This window comes from Cucumis sativus, chromosome 5 (genome assembly GCF_000004075.3).
Source record: "Cucumis sativus cultivar 9930 chromosome 5, Cucumber_9930_V3, whole genome shotgun sequence".
NCBI classification, from domain to species: Eukaryota; Viridiplantae; Streptophyta; class Magnoliopsida; order Cucurbitales; family Cucurbitaceae; genus Cucumis; species Cucumis sativus.
This window is the reverse complement of record NC_026659.2, coordinates 11,825,481-11,846,751: the sequence shown is the minus strand read 5'-3', so window position 1 is coordinate 11,846,751 and position 21,271 is coordinate 11,825,481. Positions and strand designations below refer to the sequence as shown.

The 21,271-nt window shown below is 36.8% G+C and overlaps 1 protein-coding gene across 3 annotated transcripts; it reads right to left on the bottom strand.

The window, feature by feature from the left end:
- Window positions 1-632: 632 nt before the first annotated feature.
- LOC101217280 (CWF19-like protein 2) lies at window positions 633-21,034 on the bottom strand. 3 transcript variants are annotated; one of them, XM_031885630.1, is made up of 12 exons: window positions 20,680-21,034; window positions 20,138-20,197; window positions 18,077-18,183; window positions 16,229-16,646; window positions 16,000-16,148; window positions 5,540-5,743; window positions 5,293-5,454; window positions 4,780-5,166; window positions 3,901-3,980; window positions 3,139-3,493; window positions 2,549-2,761; window positions 633-1,080 (listed from the first exon to the last, which is right to left on the bottom strand). In XM_031885630.1, the coding sequence occupies exons 3-12, from the start codon at window positions 18,098-18,100 to the stop codon at window positions 754-756; spliced, it is 2,319 nt and encodes a 772-aa protein (XP_031741490.1). In that variant the 5' UTR covers window positions 18,101-18,183; window positions 20,138-20,197; window positions 20,680-21,034; the 3' UTR covers window positions 633-753. The 3 variants fall into 3 exon arrangements, with proteins under 3 accessions (XP_031741490.1, XP_011654476.1, XP_031741491.1); XM_011656174.2 differs by lacking the exon at window positions 18,077-18,183; XM_031885631.1 differs by lacking the exons at window positions 18,077-18,183; window positions 20,138-20,197; window positions 20,680-21,034 and adding exons at window positions 17,529-17,889; window positions 17,991-18,006.
- Between the last annotated feature and the right edge of the window lie 237 nt (window positions 21,035-21,271).

The window sequence follows — 21,271 nt, the reverse complement described above, 5'->3', positions numbered from 1 at the left end:
CAAGAACAAGCAAAGTTGTCCTATATGCCTAGAAAGATTCTATACAATCATTAACACTACTTTAATTAGAACACTTTGTTTTAGTCTCTATTTGGTGGTGACACAAATCCCTCCTTACCATTCTTGAATTAAGAATTCATATTGAATTTGAAATTAATGAAACCTTTGATAAGAATCCATTCATAAAACTCCGGACTACTATTATTAAGGTTAAAAATATCACTTTGGTGAATGTACTTTGAGTTCCCAGGAGGTGCCAATGGATGGAAGAACTTATTGATAGATTTTTCCCTGCTCCGTCCATCATCAGTATAAGCTTCGAGATTCTATGTTAGAAATAGAAGCTTCACTTTTACTGAAATACTCGCTGTAATTTCAAATTGATTGTGATTTAAGAGTTAGAAACAGGAAGAGAGGGAAAGACCATGTAATTTGTTTTGAAAGAAAAAATGCTGAATAATTTGTTTTCTATCTCAAACTAAGGAATTGGAAATGTTTATTGCAGAAATAAATCTTTTTTTCTCCCTTCAATTAAAACGAGTCTTTCCCTCCCAGATTTTACAGTATCCATTATATTTGAGCATGTCAGAAGTAAAATTTAGAAATAACCTCGACGATTTAAAGAGGCGAAATGGGAGACAGTAACCGAGAGAGCACATACCTCTTGAAATCCATTTAAGACCACGCTGATAATTGACACTATATTAGAAGTTAAATACAGTAGCAACAAAACAAGAAAATTGTACAGACAATTCATAATTGTTTTGTCCAATCATAAGGCTCCCAATCTTTTAAAAAGTTTGCCATTGCATGCTTTTGCACCTCAACAGACTCGTATCTACGGCGTCGGTGCATATCTTCCTCAGCTAGCTGCAACATGCCTCTTATAACATTCAGACCAAAGCCGGTCTTGAAATTATTTTCGTCATCTATCACATGCACAAACCCCTTGTTCAACCCAAATTCAACATGGAAGTATGGAAAATTCTCTGGGATTGATCCACGCAATCCCTTTTCACTTGTATCTATAAGTTTCTTCGCATTGTGTTGACTCCATTCTTCCTCTACTTCATCAATAGCCTGAAATGAAGATTATTGTGAGCAGCAAAAGTACAGACGAAATCATCTAAGATAATTGTTCACTGAGTAGACACAGATGCAATACAATTTGAGATGATAGAAATACATACTTCAGGCAATACCAATGGGAAACAACACAAACATGGATATTAAGGCCAGTTGTGATGAACAATACATTAGAATTTGAAGTTTAGCCAAACGAATGCTTTTATATTTAATTATAGCCTTACAATCTAAGCTGAGCTTCAAGTTCTAGTTTTATGCCAACGTACTTTTCGATGGGAAACAAAACGAATATTGAAATGGAATACAAAAGGAGGAAGTCAAGTTACACCAATTGTGAAAGCTTTCAGTAAAGTTACACGAATTTGAACACAATAAATAACTCAAATGCTCCTTCCAAATGAAAAAAGAAAAATTAAGATTTTTTGCCTATTAGAATGCTTAATGATTAATAGTGTCCCCATGTTCCTTTCCAACTATTTTCCCAGTCAGATGCTATTTTACTGTAAACATATAAGTAAATAATTCTCTGATTGAGGAATGCCCACTAAAACTATCCCACACAATGACACGATTATTGGAATTCATCAGCAAGTAACAGAACCGGTTCAAAGTTTTAATAAATTGAACCAGCATCCAATAGAATAAGATAAAAATAAAGAAAAACAAGGTCCCAGATTTTCCGAATTCTGTTTACTCGCCACAACCCAGGCTGCTCTCTCTACCCTTTCCCCTCACCACCCTTAACCACTACCCATTAGTGGTGCAAAAAAAAACTGAAACTATTCGACTTGATTTGGGTTTTTAAAAGGTTGGATCAAAAAAAACAATCCGACCAATAGTAGATATATTATTAAATGTAAGCTTGTTAACTACACGATTTGGCGAAGGTGTCTTGGGCATGACTTTGTAACTACAAGAGCACCAGTTTGAAATCCATCGAAATCCTTGCTTCTAAGCAGTTTTTCGGCCAAAATTAATTGGCCCATGGCCCATTTCCATCCCACACGCATGTTAACCCTGCAATTTCAGTAATAAAGCTGAAACGCCTAGATGGAACTGACTGAACCGTCAATTGGCGGTTCGGTGCAGTTTAGCTGTAATACTGGGTTCAGCACGGTTTTCATTTATGCATATATTTAAACAGTTCGGTTCAGTTTGATACTCACCAACCCAACCGTTTACACCACTAGTAACTAGTGATTTTTTTTTATATAGAAACAACTGCTTTCAACAAGCACCAAGAAAGAACCCCACTAAAGAAAGGGTTTCCAACTAGTAACAAATACTGATATGCACAGAACAGGTTAGGAAACAATGTTATAATTTAGCCCAATAAGATGCAATACTTTTGAACATTGAATATTGATGTCTACAAGAAAAGCGAACGGAACAATAATAATAAATAGGAAATCTGAAAGGATTTTGAATTGGAGGCACAAAAAAACAAAAAAGAAATTCTCACCTTTTTAAAATATAGAGGAGCCTCTTTTGCTATTCCTTGAGGCAAAGGAATGCACTCAATCATACAATGTCGACGTTGTTTTGCCAAGCCCACAACTGTTTCGAGAAAAACCACATCTTTGTCTTGCTTTGCAAACATCATTATCAGACACTTCTTGAAGTTGCGAATTTCCTCCCACACAGTTTTATCCACACCTCTCGTGGCTGATTCATGCTGAAAAACAAACAACTCACATTGAAATTCCTACTGAAGAAGCATGTGAGAACAAGGTATGAGAAGAGCTCGTTGCAACTCCTGAGAACATACAAACTTTGAACAATATTTATGCATATAAGCATTTTGCTCTCATGAAAATTTGAACGATTGTTCTCCATTCCATAGTCAGAGTGCACTCAACAAAAGGGGGTTTCAAAGTGATCTAAAATACTCAACAAAAGGGGGTTTCATTTATTATATTTATTTGTTTAGTGATCTAAAATACTGGTCCCAAGGTATAGGTAAAAAGAAATAATGATTTCATTCCAACCACAACGGTAGACAAACTACAAACACGGAATACAAAGAGAAGTAGACTTAAAGTTCAAACTTACTGAAATAGGTAAAATGCAGCAATGGCCAGCAACCACAGGCTGCCACTGAGGCAGCATCAAATAAGTGGAATTTGCAATTGACACAGTCAAATGTTTTGGCCTGTTAGGATTTTCAAAGCAAAAGATGCAGCGTTCTTCCTGAGTTGCCATATGCCTTGGACGAATATCCTTTGCAGATAGCTTATCATCATTACTTTCCCTTTTTCTTTGATTCGTTCTTCTTGCATGTTCATAATCATATTCATCATCTACCCGACCCGACATGCTGTACTGCTTGTTCTGCATTATATTTTTAGCTAGATAAAGATCTGTATCATCCTCCTTATTCCTCTTAGATATACCTGGAAAATTTTTTCTAAACAAAGAAAAAGTGTATTAAAAAACAGGAAATTTCCTATGAAGAAGAGAAAATAAGAAGTATTGACCACCTTACTGCTATTTGAAAATTGAACCCGAAAGTAATAACAAAAAATTAAAAATTAAAAACCAGAAATTACATAATAATATAAATCATTCTATAAACCACCAAGTGGACTATCAAACCTATCAAATCTCAGTGAATACCATATACCATATTTATTTTCTAAGCATTAGTCACCAATTTCTACCTACTTTACATGATGTATTTTCGGAAAGGATTTATATGGTGACTTTTTAAGTGACACACATCTTAGCCATCACATAAATGTGCACAATAAACCAAAACAGATAGGATGATCAGCCAGGCACATGAGTGAGAAAGACAGTTCAAGAAGTCTGTACCTAGCAGAGATTCGTTCAACTTGTGGCTTCATGGGATTCACTTCAACATTATTGGTTGCCTTCATATTTTGTACTTCTTGCTGGAAAAATGTAAATTGTCAAAAGTTAAAATTTTAGACCGGAAGCCTATAGCTCGCAAAAGCAAGGGCAGCCATATTGGCACATTCAACTTTCAGTGTGTGTGTGGGGGGGGAGGGGGGTGGGGGTGGGGGGCTGACAAGGAACCAAACTATTGGGGAGATGCAAGAAACTACAACGATAAGAAAAACAACCCTCATACCCAATTACAGAAAGGGAGCCAATCCAAAAAAATAAGGCTAAGCTGAAAATTAAAGAACTGCATTAGCACATTCAACTTTTATTATTACCTACATATCTCATGCCAAGGCAGATTAATATTTGGGAAATTCTAGTGGGTGGCAATTTGAGTTTCATGATTTGCAAGTTTGTCACACTTTTGGAAATTTGACCTAATTTTTTATCGTCCAATGACCTAATTTCACGAGTGCCGCATCTTCTTTAGGGTGAGGGGAGAGGGGAGAGAGAAGAGAGAACTTACCTTAGGGTCACTGTTAATGAGATTACTAATAAGTTCAATGATGGATTATTCAGGCTAGGACTGAACTTATAACTTGTATCTTCCATTTCTTTTTATGTTAACTATAGAACTCATTTTTCTTTGACCAGAAGTGAATGAAACATGGATGAAACATTTTCATATGGATTTCCAACCCAGGTCATATGAAGCTGAAAACGTCAAAAAGATTTCCTCTACAACGTTAATCAATGCTCATGTCTAAATGCGTAACTGTGGCATGCAACAACAATACCGAAAATAAACTGAGAAATGGAGTTTGTAGAGACTAAAACTTGTCCTACCAAAAGTTTTTGAGCTTCTTCATGTTTTCCTTTTATTTGAAGTTGAAATGCCTTTGCAGCCAACTGGTTTGCACTCATTGCATCCTTGGTTGAAACACAATCCTCAATACACTTCTCGGATGTTGAGACAACCAATTCCGATTTCACCTTTGTCTTAATTGAATCACCTTTAGTATTTTCACGTTGTTGTCTGAGAAACTCAGATGCAAAACTTCCATCATCTGAGAACTTATTTAAACTGGAGACTGCTGCAGAAATGAAGCCAGCATCTCTTGAAGAAATATTTTGACTTTTTTGCTTTCCCCATGATAAAGAATCTCGAACTTTAGGCTCCTTCATTTCAGGATTTCTGGAAGAAATGCCCTTCAAGTGGTTCCTGGCAGAGCTCTAAAATAGCACCAAAAATTAGCATGAATGTATAATTCTTCATTCTGAAAAATAAAGATAAGTTTCAAACAAAAATACGAAGTCACATATCTAGTAAAATTAACACAATGAATGATTTTCAAGTACCTTTCCAGAATCACTTTCATTTTGACTATCTGATGGTTGATGACTGGTTAGCACTCTCTTTCTATCTCTTATAGCATGCAAATGAGAACGTGACGGTGCCACCTTACTGGCTGCTACAGAGACAGCAAGGTGGCCAAGAGAACCCCAACGTTCTTCAACAACCTATATAGTTCCAACTTATAAAAAACCAAAGAAATTAAATGGTAAAAAATTGTATGAACAAACATAAAAGTAATAATGAGCATGCCTCTTCAAGTCTCCGTCCATCTCGAGCTGCTTGCTCCTCAGCCCGCTTCAATGCTTTAAGTCTCCAACTAGCCCCCCCATCCCCAACAACTCGAGGTGGTGGAAGTTTGTCTGTATCTGATTTAAGTCTATCACTGTTCTCTGGATAACCAGTTCCATTTTCTTTAAAATATGGATTTAATTCCCTGGGATTGACCTTATTTATCTGACAAAAGAAGTAACTTTTACATCATCAGCCAACAACCATGTAGTTTTAATAAATTTAGAATACAAATAAGAACAAAAAGTAACAGATCTCAAATTTAACAAGCAGAAAAAAATAATTCAGTCATCTTATTATGATGAATAAACAGGGATACCAAAAGTAACAAAAGTGAAAAAGGTCCAATTGTAGAAAATAAATAATGAAGGATGATAAGAAAGATCCTTGCTTTCAGATAGTGCAGTCACCCACTAACTTTACACTTAAAAAAACGTGATTTGGTTTGAGCCACAACTCCCAACTGAACTTTAAACATAATTAATTATTCGCCTAAACTCATGAACCACAAATAAATCCATCAGTTGGAATATGTCATGCTCCCAACAACAGTTATCGAATAAAACACCCAACGATGGTTAAACAGAGACGGTACTTTGCTATCTTTATTTATGTATAAGCCAAAATATTACAATCAATGATATAAAAGATAACTAAGGAAAGAAATACCCAGAAAAACGTACCAGCTCTCTTTACAAGAAGGATACTACCCTCTTGCGGCTACAGCAGCCTACCTTCATAAAGAAGACCAAAATAAATCCTACCTAACCTATCACAAACATTCCCTATTTATAGCTCTCCTAAAATTCCACCTTGCAGGGCCCACACGGCACGATCTCCTACCCACAATCATTCTTTCTTATCATTAGTTGATGAATTCTCTTTTCTGCCCTTCCTAACATATGTGTGGATAACATATGTGAGGTCTGATCATGCCTGCTTGGAGCATCTCCAACACCAACTTCTTAATCTCTTCTTTTTATACGTGTCCATATTTATATGGCCTTACATTGATCGGTCGTTGATTTGGCATAACCATGATGCGGTGGTCGATTGCCCTCTTAGGTGGTAACCCCTTTGGATCTTCAAAAATATCTGTATACTGTTGCAATAGAAGTTTGATCATGGGAGTATCTTCTTCATCCCTCTTCATTGCCTGTTCCACTGCTACGTCCTCATTTTCTTCTCTCATAGTTTTAAAGTGCTAGCAAAAACCCCTGATCTTCCTCTTCCTAGGTTTTCTCAATCGTCTTCAAGGAGCATTCTGCCAGGATGAAGGAGGGGTCCCCTTTTAGGTCAATCTGTTTTCTTCCCAACCAAAACGACATGGTTAGCGATGGCCAATGTATTTTCATAGTGCCCGTTGTGTCTAACCACTGCATTCCTAGGATTACATCCAAATTTCCCAGCTCAATTATCAAAAAGTTTGCCACTACCGCGATCCCCTACAGTTTGACTTCTAGCCTCTTACATAAGCCTCTCCCTCTACAACAAGTTTCGTCCCCAATTGTAACTGCAAATGAGGTATTTGTCTCTATAGGTATCTTCATTTCTTCTACAATCTTATAGTGCACGAAGTTGTGGGTGGCCCCACTATCAATCAGCACCACTACTTCTCTTCCCCTTATATCTCCCTTTAGTTTCATAGTACCCATGGATGTTAGCCCATTGATGGTTTTCAGTTCGATTTCATTTCCCTCTGTAAGGTTTAGGTGATTTAGCTCTAACACTGCCTCTGTGTTTTCCTCTGTCACACACTCCTCTTCGTTGCTTTCTTCTTCATTCATGATGAATAACATCAGTTCCCTTTTTTCCTTCACTCTACATCTATGCCCCAGAGAATATTTATCATTACACTTGAAACATAGACCTTTGTCCAGTCTGGATCTAAACTCAACATCCAAAAGGCATTTGATGGGGGGTTCACTCTTTTGGTAATTCCCTTTGATGGGTATTGTCACATGTTTCATTGGGAAGTCAGTCTTCCTCAATAGCCCCTTATCCATCCCCTCTTGAGTTTTCCCCACGAACCCTTCTCCTTTCTTGTATTCTACCATCTTCCCTTCAGCCTTTGTCACTTTCAAAGCAAGGTTACGATCATTGACCAATTGAGCCTCTCATACAATCTTCCAATGTTTGTGGGTACCTACTGACGACTTATGCTTGAAGGTTAGGTTCCAATCCGGTCAGAAATGCGTCTCTTAATACACTCTCCTCCATGGGTGGTAGAGGTGCCAAGTAGGTGACAAAATTTTTTACGTAGTCACTGTAGGATCCATCTTGTTGAATTCTGATCAATCGTGCTACCAAACTTTTCTGCCCCGAGTCTTTGAAGAATTCAAACATTCTGCCTTTTAAATCTTCCCACGACTCCACCTTCTTCCTATATGTGTCCATCGATACCAATCCACTTCATTTTGCCCAAAACTGACCACAGCCACCTTGATCTTCTCATTTTTGAGTACGTTGTTGATTTCAAAGAATTGTTCAGCCCTATATACCCAGGATTCCGGGTTTTCGCCCAAGAACATAGGCATTTCCAATTTTTTGTACTTACTTCGATCGACTGTGTTCTGACTCGCATCGTTTGTGACCTCGGACTCTTCTATCTTCCCTTTTAGCTTTATTACCGATCCATCAGATGTTCAGACTCATCTCTCTTTTTATAGCTATAACTCTCCCGTAGCTCATCATCCATACTTTCCATAGATTTTTCCATCTCTATTAACATTTCCTTCATACCCATGATTTTTTTCTTCGTTCCTTCCACTCTTTCCTCAATTGTCGCTGCGCCATGAGCCGCGTGACCACCCCCAGCTTTCGGGCTTTAATACCAAATGTCAAGCTCCCAACAACAGTTATCAAAACACCCAACAATGGCTAAACAGAGACAGTACTCTGCTATCTTTATTTATGTATAAGCCAAAATATTACAATCAACGATATGTGAGATAACTAAGGAAAGAAATACCCAGAAAAACGTACCAGCTCTCTTTACAAGAAGGATACTACCCTCTTGCGGCTACAGCAGCGTACCTTCATAAAGAAGACCAAAATAAAACCTACCTAACCATCATAAACATTCCCTATTTATAGCTCTCCTAAAATTCCACCCAGCGGGGCCCACACGGCACGATCTCTTACCCACAATCATTCTTTCTTATCATTAGTTGATGAATTCTCTTTTCTGCCCTTCCTAACATATGTGTGGATAATTGGGGGCCTCACAGAATACTTTGGAACTGAAGACTTTGAGATATAACTCAAACTTCAGCCCATGTTTTTTTAATAATAATGAAAATGGCTTTAAATCATCAACTTCTAATTGATCAGGTTTGTTGAGTTAAAGATCTAGCCCACAAAACAAATATTTAAATCACCTTCGTTTAGCTTCATCCACCAAAATAACATCTTGGATTGAATGGATAATCATGGACTCTTCACAACTCAAAAGATATCAGAACTGTTTATTGAAGTGATTGCTCCAAAGAATAGGGAATAATGTCGTTTCACATAAACAACAATTTTCAGAGAACTTATTTACAAAAGTTCATAGTCAGCTGCTGAGGGGGCCGTTGTTATCAAAGAAACCATCTCTAATTTAGGTTAAAGTGTTGCTGAGTGAGATTTGGTTTGAGCGCAACCAGCGCATTTTTCACGATAAAGAAAGGGGTTGGTTTAACATCTTGGACACATAAAAAAGGAACACAGCAGCATGGTGCTCGCTGTGTGCTGAGTTCAAAGATTATTAAATTCAGGATATTTGTCTCAACCAGATTGCTTTCATCCACCATTCAGCTTAAGGGACAATCCAGGTTTTTGATCTCTAGTGCATTTGATTTTGTTTTGTTTCTTTTCTTATATGTTTGAATTTTGTCCAGTTTGGCTGATTTGTACTGATATTTTCGGCCTTCGCATGACCTTTGTTTTCCTTTTTGAGATATGGTGATGGTGATAAGGGGTGTCAACCTAGCTGAGATGTTCAGGTGCACCAACTGATCCTTTCTTTTCTCTCTCTTTCTAGGCTTCTCTATTACTCTTACTGTATAATTCTCTTTTACCTTGAGTTTGTTATTAATAAAGAACTTATCTCTGTTTCAAAAAAAAATACTGCGGACAATCGTGAACACAAGGAAGAAACAACACACTACATTTTAAACTAAGACTTGAATTGGATAGTCTATAAAAAATTGGAAAGAGAGCACCAAGATGAGGTTTTGACTTGACCAATCTCAAAACGGCCTATGACTTGTCTTGAAAGAGTTCTGAACAAATGGCTTTAACTGGATTAACCCACAACAGATGTGAATTTTAAGGGCGAACCAACTAAGAGTTGAGACGATCTCCTGAAGCTTCCAGTGACCGTCGTCTGGAAACATTCTTTTCAATAACTCTTTACCCTCTACCATTGTCAAAACATTCTATAATCCATCATTTCTTCAACAATTACTTAGTATTGCCATGAAACAAGAGCCTATAGTTCAGGAATATTGGAATTCGGTTGGTAAGGATTGAGATTTGAACTTCAGGTGGACCAATTTGACTAGATGTCCCCAAGTTAGATCAAATTGTTGGAGATTTGATCAAACTTGGGACAGCAGGTTTGTTTAATTCTAAATTGGCCTTTTGAAGTTCAATAAGGGACCTCCTTTCTTACAAACTCCTTTAAGAAACTAATGCTCAAATTACAAATGAACAAAGAAATAAAGAATAGCAAATACAACCAATACAACCAAAAATAGCACTTGAAAAGAAATAGAAACTCTTTAATATCAACTAAATAGAATGCCCTAAGAACAAAAAACACCATTTGAACCAACAATGGATCTCTAAAGTACTGAGCAGATGAAACCTAAAGGCCTCTCAAAAAAATCTTGTAATCACCACTAAAGAGATTCTTGTTTTTTTTTAAATGGAAACAAGCCTCTTTATTAATGTTAATAAAGAGACTGAAGCTTGATTTTTCAATACATAGAGTAGGCTTCATAGAGTCAGTAACATTCTCTCTGTTTGATGAGTTTCCTCTCCATCGTTTTTTATAAACATTTGCTCTTTGCTCTTGTGAGTTAGTTGTGTAAGGATTATTTGCCTGCTGCTTGATTTTTCCATTTCAAAAACAAACAAGAGACTAAAGCTCAATGTACAAGAGAATTATACTAGGAGTTAAAAGAACTAAAAATACAATTACAACCAAAGTGCTAACGAGTTGATCAAGACCTTCAAGACCCCGAGCAAAACAATGAAAATCTGAAAACAAAGCAAAACTTAAAAAGTCTTTCAAGGAGAAACCCTGAACAACTGAGAACTTACACACGAAAATTTCAAAATGGATGGATGGAGAGGAAACACCAAGAAAAGACAATCAACCAAGCCGCTTCGACATGATGAAAAAAGACATCAAGAGAACCTTACTTGGTCTGCTTTATTAGACTCCCTCACAGCTGACTCTTAAAACAAAAGAGTGAGCTTTTCTTCACCATAATTCTCAATTAAAGGAGTATCCTCAAAAAATTAAAATACAGCTTTCACTACTTACACTTGCAAACAAGTCTTCATCCGTTACTACCATAAAATAAAACAGTGAGCTCTTCACCTTAAGGACTCCCTTGATAGATTAGATACTATTCGGAAGAATTGTCCTATGAAGATCTAGGTCTTCCTTTGGTCCTTCTAAATAATACCCATGAGCAAAAGAAAATTACTGAATTGGTTGATTTCCCCCTCCTTTTGTCTTTTATGTTACTTGGATGAAGAATCCCTTGATCACTTATGCATTCATTGACCTTTTGCCACTTTGACTTAGCAATGATTGATTAAAGAATTCAACTTCTCCTTTTGCTTGCCAAGTAGAATCAGTGATTGGTTGGTTGACGTCCTTGGAGGGAAGAACCTAAAAGAAACAGAACAAAGATTTTATGGGCAATCTCTATCAAAGCACTTATTTGGAACCTATGGCAGGAAAGAAATCGTCGCATTTTCAAGAATAACTCATCTTCTTTTGACATTTTTTGTACCAACACCCAATTCATCATTACTTCTTGGTGGTGCACTGAAAATAGGAATTTTTTTTGCAATTACAGCTTGTCCTACTCCAAAAGAATTAGAAAGCTGCCTTATATGTTTGGTTTCTTCTTCAGGTTCTCTCTTCCCCTCCCTTTCAAATAGAAAATCTTGAAGATAAATTTGGAAAAAATCTTGCTGAGACCCATGTAGAAAATCTTGTTGATGGAGGTGATTGGGGAAAAATTCACTCGAACGAAGTAGAAAACTAAAAAGAAGAAATTGAAAATGTTGATTCAGAACTAATCTCTCGTGAAAGAGAAAAGCCCAACAAAGAAATGGAGAAAAGGTATTGAACACCAAAATTCTAAATGTCAAGGCGGAAATCAAAGAACCAACCAAGAACGACACACCAATTGCATTGGAAATTGATTACCACAACGTCCAAAAGCTTGAAGCAAATGATGAAGGAAATGTGATTCACGAAGGGTTCTCTTTGGAAGCTAATTCTTTTGTGATTGATCCTTTGCATACGGTTTTGAATGAATTTGAAGGAAACATCTTTTTCAGGTTTACGAACAATGGAGATTCATCTTTTGGTGGCAATATTGACTCTTTTTTTTCTCGACATTATCTTTTGTTCATAATAGTTTTGTTCAAAATGTAGGATGTCGGTCTAGTCATACTCCTTTGAACAAGTTTATTTCATTCATTGTTTTCTTGGTAACATTTTTTTCCGAAACTCGAGGACAATTCTTTTTTTTGGAGGGGTAAAATGATGTAAGAAAAATAGAGGTTAATTGAGTAATTAGTTAATATTCTAAGTTAATTTCCTTTTAATTGCCACTAGAAAAAAAACACTATAAATAGGAGTCTTCCCTCTTGTATAAAGTACATTATTCATTCTAATAAAAGATCCACAATCTTGATTCTTGGGTCCTTGGGTATACTTAGGCTACATCATACTTACATACATACATGTATATATATATATATATTTTATACGGAGACAAACCTCTTTATTTATTATTAATAAATGAAACTTAAGCTCAAAGTACAAGAGTGTTATACTACGAGTAAGAGAAAAGAAAAGAATTTGGTCAACAACTACAACAAAAGCTAAACTTAGGCAACAAAGGTGAGGACAAGCTAAAAATCAAATTCCAACAAAAATAATCAAGCTAAACAGAACCACAACTGCAGAAATCTAAATACAAAGCATAACGGAAAATCTTTCTCATAAGGAACCCATTCGAATCTAGAAACTTGCAAGACGATGCATAAAGGCTTTACTTGCCATAGTAATCCAAAATCCAGAGAAAGTCTTTCAAAACATCAACATCAGCATGAAGGCTTTACTTGCCACCCACATGAAGAGGAATCAGAGAAAGATTGAAGTTGGTCCAACATATAGGAGTCACATTTAACGGCTGCAGAAAATCAAATTAGAATAAGTCCACAATCAGCAACTATTGACTTTAAATGATTTGGTATTTTGCAAGACTAGGGACAAGAGGGAGTTGCGGAAGGAAAATTTGCAGATTTTGGCTCTTCCTCGCATTGAAACGGGCATTGAGAACTGTTTCTAGAGGCTCAAAATGTTTCTATCTTTGAAGCTCAGTTGACCTATGCAAATGCTCCACTTCCTCACTACTAATGCTGAAAGGAGAGTCGAAAGAGACTTTCCCTTCTTGCTGGAGTGATTGAGAGGGGTGTTGCTAGGAGAGCCTAAGTTTTATCTTCAAGTTAGGCATAGAGAAAAGAGTACATAAACTGGGTAGACTGAGGATGATGAGAAACTGACTTAGAAGAACAAGTTGAGGCTTGAATTTGGGTGCAACTAACTTCCAATAGATCTAGATTAGCCTCTAAAAACAGCTTGGAGCTGTTGGAATGAACTGGTGATTGAGAATGGGCACGTTTTTGCGCTTGCAAATCAGGTACTTGATCATCAATTATCTGGGCTTTTAAGGATCATTTTGCTAAAACCTTCTTTGATTTTTTCTTTCGGATGAAATACTTCGGAAAGGGCTTGAAGTAATGTGGGAAGATCATAGAACATTTCTTTCTTTTCAAACCTGATTTTGCTGAGGAATAAAGAGAAGAAGAGAAGAGGGAAACTGAAGATGATGGATTGAAATGACTTTGTTGAGGATCAGCAGTTGAAATGGGAAGTAAAATACCTTTCTCTAGAAAAATATCAACTGAATTAATCTGAGAGTTTAACTTCATGTTCAAAGGATGGGAGGAGAGTGGATCATCAAAAGATAGGCTACTGATTGGTTGAAGTGCCTCTCTAGCTATAAAAAAAGGCACACTTGATTTCTCTTTCTTCATTAAGATTTCCTCTTCAACTTCCTCTATCTTGTTCCTTTCAAAACTGAAATATCTATTCTCTCTCCTCCTTAACTGTGGCTCTTTGAATCCTGTAAACGTGTTCACACTACTTTCCCTAGAGTCTAAATCTAATTTCACCATCACTTCAAGGGAGGTATCCAGCGTCGGCGAGGCTAATTTCTAGATGAACCTTCAACGACTCCATCTTTCAAAGCTTGGTTTAATTTCTGTAAGTCAAATGGGTTCGAAAAATCCTCAAATGATAAAAGGCCCTTGGTTATGGAGGAGTGTTTCAAAATCACCAAAGTGTAAAAAAAAATTCCATCAGCTCAAATCTATTATTTCTAATCTCGATGGTACGAAACCACATTGGTTTCTTTTACTTGAATCTTTGCTTCATAAACATTTAGTAGATTGTGTGTTTCAGTGGCAACATTTTCCAAACCTCCAAAATGATCTCCTATAACTTTGAATGTCTAATTGCTCCAATAATCAAGAGCGGGGTTTTAATCCATCCTCCATAGCCTTCAATAACGGATGGTTTGCTAAGTTTACTTTTGCTCAATTTCTCAAACTTTAAATGAAAAGGACCCATTACACTTGCCATAACTCTTCTTTTCCAACAAACTCTTCTTTTCCAACAAGCTCTTCTAAAGAACCTTCAACCAATTCAATCAAAGAGTTCTCTACAAACAACGGATTAATGATTATTTTTTATTGCAAAAGATCCTCCAAGGTTTTTCTAATTTCCTTCCAATCATCAAGCGCAAATAATCTTGAAATAATCCATAGATTATTGAAGTCTTTTTTTAAAACTATTGAATTTTTATTCACCCAATGTTAAGTTGCACTCTGAATTTATGAGGTCCAAACAGGGGAAAAGTGCTATGATTTACCAATTCCTATACACAGGATCCATTAAGCTTCACCATTTCAACATAACTTGCCCCTAGTAACTCGAAATGAAGCTGCTAGAAGGTTTGGAGATGTTTTCTATACCAATTCAAATAATCGTGCTTCATCAAGAAACTTTCCAACATTTTGTGAAAGGATTTCCAACCTTGTCGAGAGACACCCGGACAAATGTGGATGAAGGACTGTTCCTTGTTTTTCTTCCAACCTACACACCTCATAACCCAACCTACACACCAATGGCTTTGTACTTTCAAACTCATGAAAACCATTTCAAGGAAAAAAAAAAAAACATTCTCAGGGGCACGCAAGAATTCTAAAATCTTCTTCAAGAACCATCTAAGTTGAGTGTCTAACAACATCAAGATTTTCCGAGCTTCCAAGTCTTCAATATGGAAGTATTCTTTGTCGAACCAAATACAATAAAGGGCGTTCACTACTTTGCAGCTTTCTACTTCTATTATCTCCAAAAACAAAACTGCCACTTAACAGTGATGGACGAGAAGAACAGGTTCTACGGGGCTCACAAAGAAGGAGAGAACGTCGAAAGAGAAGGGGCCAAAGTGTAGTTAGAGACGATAGGAAGGAAGGGAGGGGAGGGGAGAGAGAAGAGAGAGAAAGAGAATCCATATATATATTCGCAGATACAAATTTTTCATAAATCTATTTGCATTTTTCTATTGTGTACCTCACAATGAAAGTCATCACTAATTTTTCCTCACTTCATATGTAAGCCCTAGAGTCTCGTTGCTTTACACCTCACACATTCAAGATGCTCAATTTTGTTTAAGATCAGTCAAGGTTATTGATTGCATTTTCATTTCTATCTTTTCAAACTCCTAAAGGTGAGGGAATGTAAAGTTAGAGCAATGATGTGAAGACTACGAGATATGACAATATCTAGAATCGTCACATAGAGCTCATATGTCTATGAGTCTATGACCTTATTTGAACAAGATCTTTGTTGTACAACCATGCTCTTGAGTTATAAAATACAGCTCCTGTGTCTAATTTTAATAGAAGATAAAATTTTCTAACCAGCCGAGTAACCAAAACTCTTGAAGACAGAATAAATAAACCCATAATAACTCATCTAGAAGTACTTAAAACTTTTATTTTAAATTTAAAAAATAGTTTCATGCTAATTAATTAGGCAGAAGAGAAGGGCATACTTCCTCAAGAGCTTCTTCTTCTTCTTGTTGGTTATCAACACATTCATCTAAGCCTCTCTGCATCTTTTCTTGGGGTTTAAGCATCCATTCCAACCCCATTTCTTTTCTAACAATTTCTTTGTCATCTTTAGAAGTGTCTCTGATGCCATCTAAGAATTAGAAGAAATTATGAAACCACATAATGTTTTAAACTATGAAACATAACAATAAAAGAACATGAGATACATACCAAACATATCTTCTCTAAGGTGTTGACTTTTTCTTTTCTTACCCTGTTTTCTATCATCTCTTCTCCTGTGCTTCCGTCTCTTTTCACGAATATCACTAGAGCTGTTATCACTATCAGTAGATGAAGAATACTCCCCAGCCAAAGTGTTCTTGTCACTCCTTGATTTCATTTTCACTCTACCATCATTTTCATCAGATGAACTGTTATTCTTGTTCCTCTTACTTGCTCTTCTTGAACGATGTTTCTTCTCATCCCAGCAAGAGTCTTCAGTCATCTCACTATCAGTTGAAGATGTTGAATAGTCCTTTGATGATTCCAATTTTTTCCTCTCAAATTTCTTCTTTTTTGTGACATGATACTCCTCATCTGAACTACTGTAACGAGTTGACTTCCCCCTATTCTTTTGTTTCTGATTACTCTGTTTAGAAGAAGGAAAACCATACAACAATCAAATGTGATAACCAAAACAAATAATCACATTACATAGGTATATAATGTAAACCCTAAATATTGCATTTAGGTTGTTTAAGTTTAACTAATTATGCCTGGTTGTTGTTATTGTTTTTGTAAGTGGCATGTTTTGTGTGTTAATAAGAATAAACTTGAAGAATTTGTTAAATGTTGGAAGTATGAGAAATGAGTTGAAAAGATGGAGTTCATAAGTGTGAAAAATAGTTATAGATATGATGGATTGTTACCAATACTTTGGCAAATATTTAGATTTAAGATTAAGGAACTGGACACTTTGTGTTAAGATTATTGAAGCACAAAATTTGGCATGGTTAAGTATTGGAAGAATTGTGGTGAGAAGATTGGAGTGTGAATTAGTTAAGTATTGAAAGCCTAAGGGAGATAATGTATGGATTTTTGGGACTAACAGGTTATTATCAGAAGTTTGTTGCCAACTATGGAAGTATTGCTCTACCATCAACACAACTGTTGAAGAAAGGAAGCTTTACGTGGAACTCAGAAGTAGAAGTGTTTTATTGGTTGAAAGTTGTTATGGTTGCAAAACTCGTCTTAGCTCCCCAAATTTCAAGAACCTTTTCGGGTAGGAATTGATGCTTCAGGTGTGGGTGTAGGAGGTGTACTTATGCAGAATAAACAGCCATTGGCCTTCTTTAGTTAAGCTTTACCTCCTACTCATCGTTTTAAACCAATATAACAGTGGGAGCTTATAGCCATTGTTCTTGCAATGAGAAAATGGCAACCCTATTTACTGGCTAGACGTTTAATTGTCAGAACAGATCAGAAGAGCTTGAAATTTTTTATGGAACAACATGTTATTGCAGGAGAATACCAGTGTTGGATTGCCAAGTTGGTGGGCTATGATTTTGGGAATGAATATAAGAAAGGCTTGGAAAATTCAGCAGTCGATGCTTTATATTGACCACCTTCAGCCTGGAGTTTGGAATGCTTAGTCTTGTGGAAGGATTGAATACAACCACATTCAAGGAAAAAGTTGAAGCCAATGAGGAATTGAATGATATAAGTAAAGCCATTCTTGATGGGCAAACAATTGTTGCAGACTACTCTCTTCAGAAGGGCCTCTTATACCATAAGGGACGTTTAGTTCTTCTAGCCACAGCACCAACCATTCCCTTATTGCTCACGGAGTTCCATATCAATCCCGTTTAAGGTAATCAAGGTGCTCTCAAAACCTACCAACGTTGGCAAAGAAAGTATATTAGAAAGGCATGAAGGCACGTGTCTGCTCCTTTGTGGTTGAGTGTGAAACATGTCAACAGGCTAAATATCTTACTTTGACTTCGGCTAGAATACTTCAAGCAATTCCAATTACAGACAAGGTGTGGGAGGACATTTCTGTAGATTTCATTGAAGGCCTACCAAAATCTGACGGGTATGCACCATTTTGGTAGTGGTTGATTAGTTATCCTCATAAGTATGTGCACTTCATTCTCCTTAAACATCCCTTAATGCGCAAACTGTAGCAGCTGGGTTTATTAAAGAAATAATAAGTACACATGATTATCCTAGGAGCATCATCTCAAATAAGGACAAGATATTTACTAGTTAGTTTTGAGAAGAATTATTTAAAGCTTCAGAAACTCAATTACGGAAGACCGCATACCACCCTCAAACAGATGGGCAATCAAAAGTGATTAACTGTGGCATTGAGACCTACTTATGTCGTTATGCTATGGGAAAACTGAAACAGTGGGCAAAATGGGTTCCTTGAATACAACAAGCCATTCAGCAACTGAGATATCACCATTTGAGGTGTGGTATGGTCGACCACCTCCACCTATATTGAATTATGAACGTGAAATGTGTGCAATAAATGAGGTTGATCAGCAAATGCGTGCTTGTGATGAAATGCTAGATCTTTAAAGGCTACCTCAGAAAGCACAGCAGCAAATGGTTGACATGGCAAATAGAAAAAAAGAGAGAAGTGAAGTACAAGGTGCACGAATGGGTATACTTGAAGCTATGATCATGTCAACAATCATCATTAACTCGTATTACACATCCGAAATTGGCTCCAAGATTTGTGGGCCCTAACCAAACTATGGCAAATGGGGCAAGGTGGCATACCGGTTGGCTCTACCAACAAGTTTGGGTATTCATCCAATGTTCCACGTTTCACTTTGGAAAGAGGCGGTTGGAAACAATTTACCAGTTCTTCCTCTTCCACCTGAATTAGCCAGCCCCTAGGTTGACATATGGTCAACAACCTAAACTGTTGGGGATTTGTAAACCTCCTACAAGAGAAGGGGTAACAGAGGTTTTCATTCCCTGGGAACATGGCTTGCCAATCAGTGCAACTTGGGGAGCTCGCTCCAATGATCAAGGATCAGTTCACTAACTTCCACCTGAAGGACAAGGTGGCTTTTTGGGGGGAGGTAATGATAGGCCCCAAACCACCAACGTGTACATGAGGAAATGCTCAGAAAAGAGAGGTGAAATTGAATGAGGAAAGTTCTGGTAGGTGAGATATTTTAGTGGGAAGAAAATGTTGGTTGGTAAATATTGTTTGTGGGAATTGAGGGATTTCCGGTGAGTGGCATAATAGTGGGTATTAAGTGGTGCTAGGGCGTGTTATATAAATAGAAGTGAGCTGGTTGATAGGGGATATGAAAATATTTTGTAATCAAATAGTTCTCTTCTAAGAGAATTGAAGAGGATGAGGATGTGAGCTCTCGAAACTCCTCTAGTTCATGTGATAAATAAAAGTGAAGGTTGGAACCTATAGAGATTTATTTTAATAAATTTTATTATCGAGATATAATTTTAAAAGCATGTGTTTATTTATGTGTTTAAGCTAGTCACTCACTGAGATTCCAGCTCACCTTTTCAAAATGTTTTCACCTCTCGGGTAGTGGTTGTGATCCCCGAGCTTGACCTACTACTGCTAGTCTGCCACTCTGTCCATTAGGTTCTCTTGTTGTTTGTTTTAGTCTTGAACAGTCAACTCATGCATATGTGTGTTTGGGTTGGGTTTTGAGTTTTGGGAGAATGATATATGTTATGACTTTTATAAAACCTCTTTTCAGTAATCTTATACATAATTCTGTTGTAAAGTGTTGTTACCCTATGTGGTTTAAAGTTAGTTCTAAGTTCAGGTTCTAAGTTCACACTATGTGTTTTAGTCTTGTACAGTTGACTCATGCATATGTGTGATTGTACACATTGTAAAGAAAAGATAGATTGTTCAGGTTTACTTTATTCTATACTATTAGATTGTACATTGTAAAGAAAATATAGTTTCAAATCAGGTTGGGCAGTAATTGTCGTAGGTGAGTTAATGCTTGCTGGCTTCACACCTCTTCTCGTGTGTGAAGCCTGAGAAGGTGCTGGGAGGGGTGTGACACATAAAGCAAAAGAAGATCATAAATTAACATAACCAAACGCTAGGACTTGCATACAAACTTAATGGATCTTAATTACCTCAATAACTTTATCCCGAGCAATAAGTTTCACTCCAGAAAGCATTGTCCAAACTCCAACCTGTTCAACAAAATAAATAATGTAAATTACTCCTAAATGCATCAAACAAACCACAAAATCAAATCCCTAAAACAAACGATCACCAATTTCAAATCTCTAGAGTCTAATTGCAAACATAAATTGATCCTAAAGATCTCCAAATAATTTACCCAGAATATGGCTTAATCCAACCCACTTCCAAGACTTCTTTCAAGATTCCAGCCTAAATAAAACCACAAATAAGGGTTATAAATTTATAATTTTACTGAACCTTCAATCTAACATTTGAAACACTATGGACAATGTTAATTTCACGTCAAATTAAATTCAACCAAAGCTCAAACTTTCTTTCTTAATTTTTCTGAACAGCGACCTACAATTTTCAAAACCCACAATCTAACATCCAAATCATCATGAGCAACATTAACTCATGTCAAATACAATGGGCATCCAATAACTTCCAAGAAAAATCCAAAAATTTATCGAATCAAGCAAACCCTCACCTAAAATCAAGGTTCCCGAAATAACCCAAGGTAGCAGTGGCGACGGCACTAGATCAGCGACACTCCCCCAAAGCGGCGACGTGCTACGGTGTCAACCAGAGACGGTCGGCGGCGTTGTAGATCTGCGACGAACGGAGACTGAATGGACTGGTCAGATCTGACACAGAAACGCGTGGGGAAGGCGCCTGTTGGTAGCGGCGGTAGTGGTCTGACGTTGGTGGAAAGCAGAGAACTGCGGGGTCGTCGGACGGCACTTCGGGCGGAACTGAAGACCGTTGGGATATGCTGGCAGAGTCTTCGTGGGAAGGGTCACGTGTGGCCGAAGAGGGGAAAGGAATTAAGAAAAAGAAGAAATTGTATATATTTTTTTCGATTCTCCCTTGACCTTAACCTAAACCTCCACAAATCCACTCTAACTTGAATACAAAACTCCAATACCTTCATGGGAATAGTTGCAAATTTAACTTTTAGATACAAAATAATTAAACATATAGTAACAGTTTTAAAAAATTACAATTATAGTAAAATTTATCAAATTCTATTACCTATAAACCATGTTATAAATATTGGTCTATCATTGATAGATCATACA

Bases quoted from the DNA above. Each gene is read 5' to 3' on its own strand.
- LOC101217280 (XM_011656174.2), bottom strand. From the start codon at position 20,182: ATGCTTTCTGGAGTGAAACTTATTGCTCGGGATAAAGTTATTGAG. The intron at 16,149-16,228 runs GTATGTATCTCA...TCTAATTCTTAG, and splicing joins CCTTAGAGAAGATATGTTTG to ATGGCATCAGAGACACTTCT. The intron at 5,744-15,999 runs GTATGCCCTTCT...TTCTTTTGTCAG, and splicing joins AAGAAGAAGCTCTTGAGGAA to ATAAATAAGGTCAATCCCAG.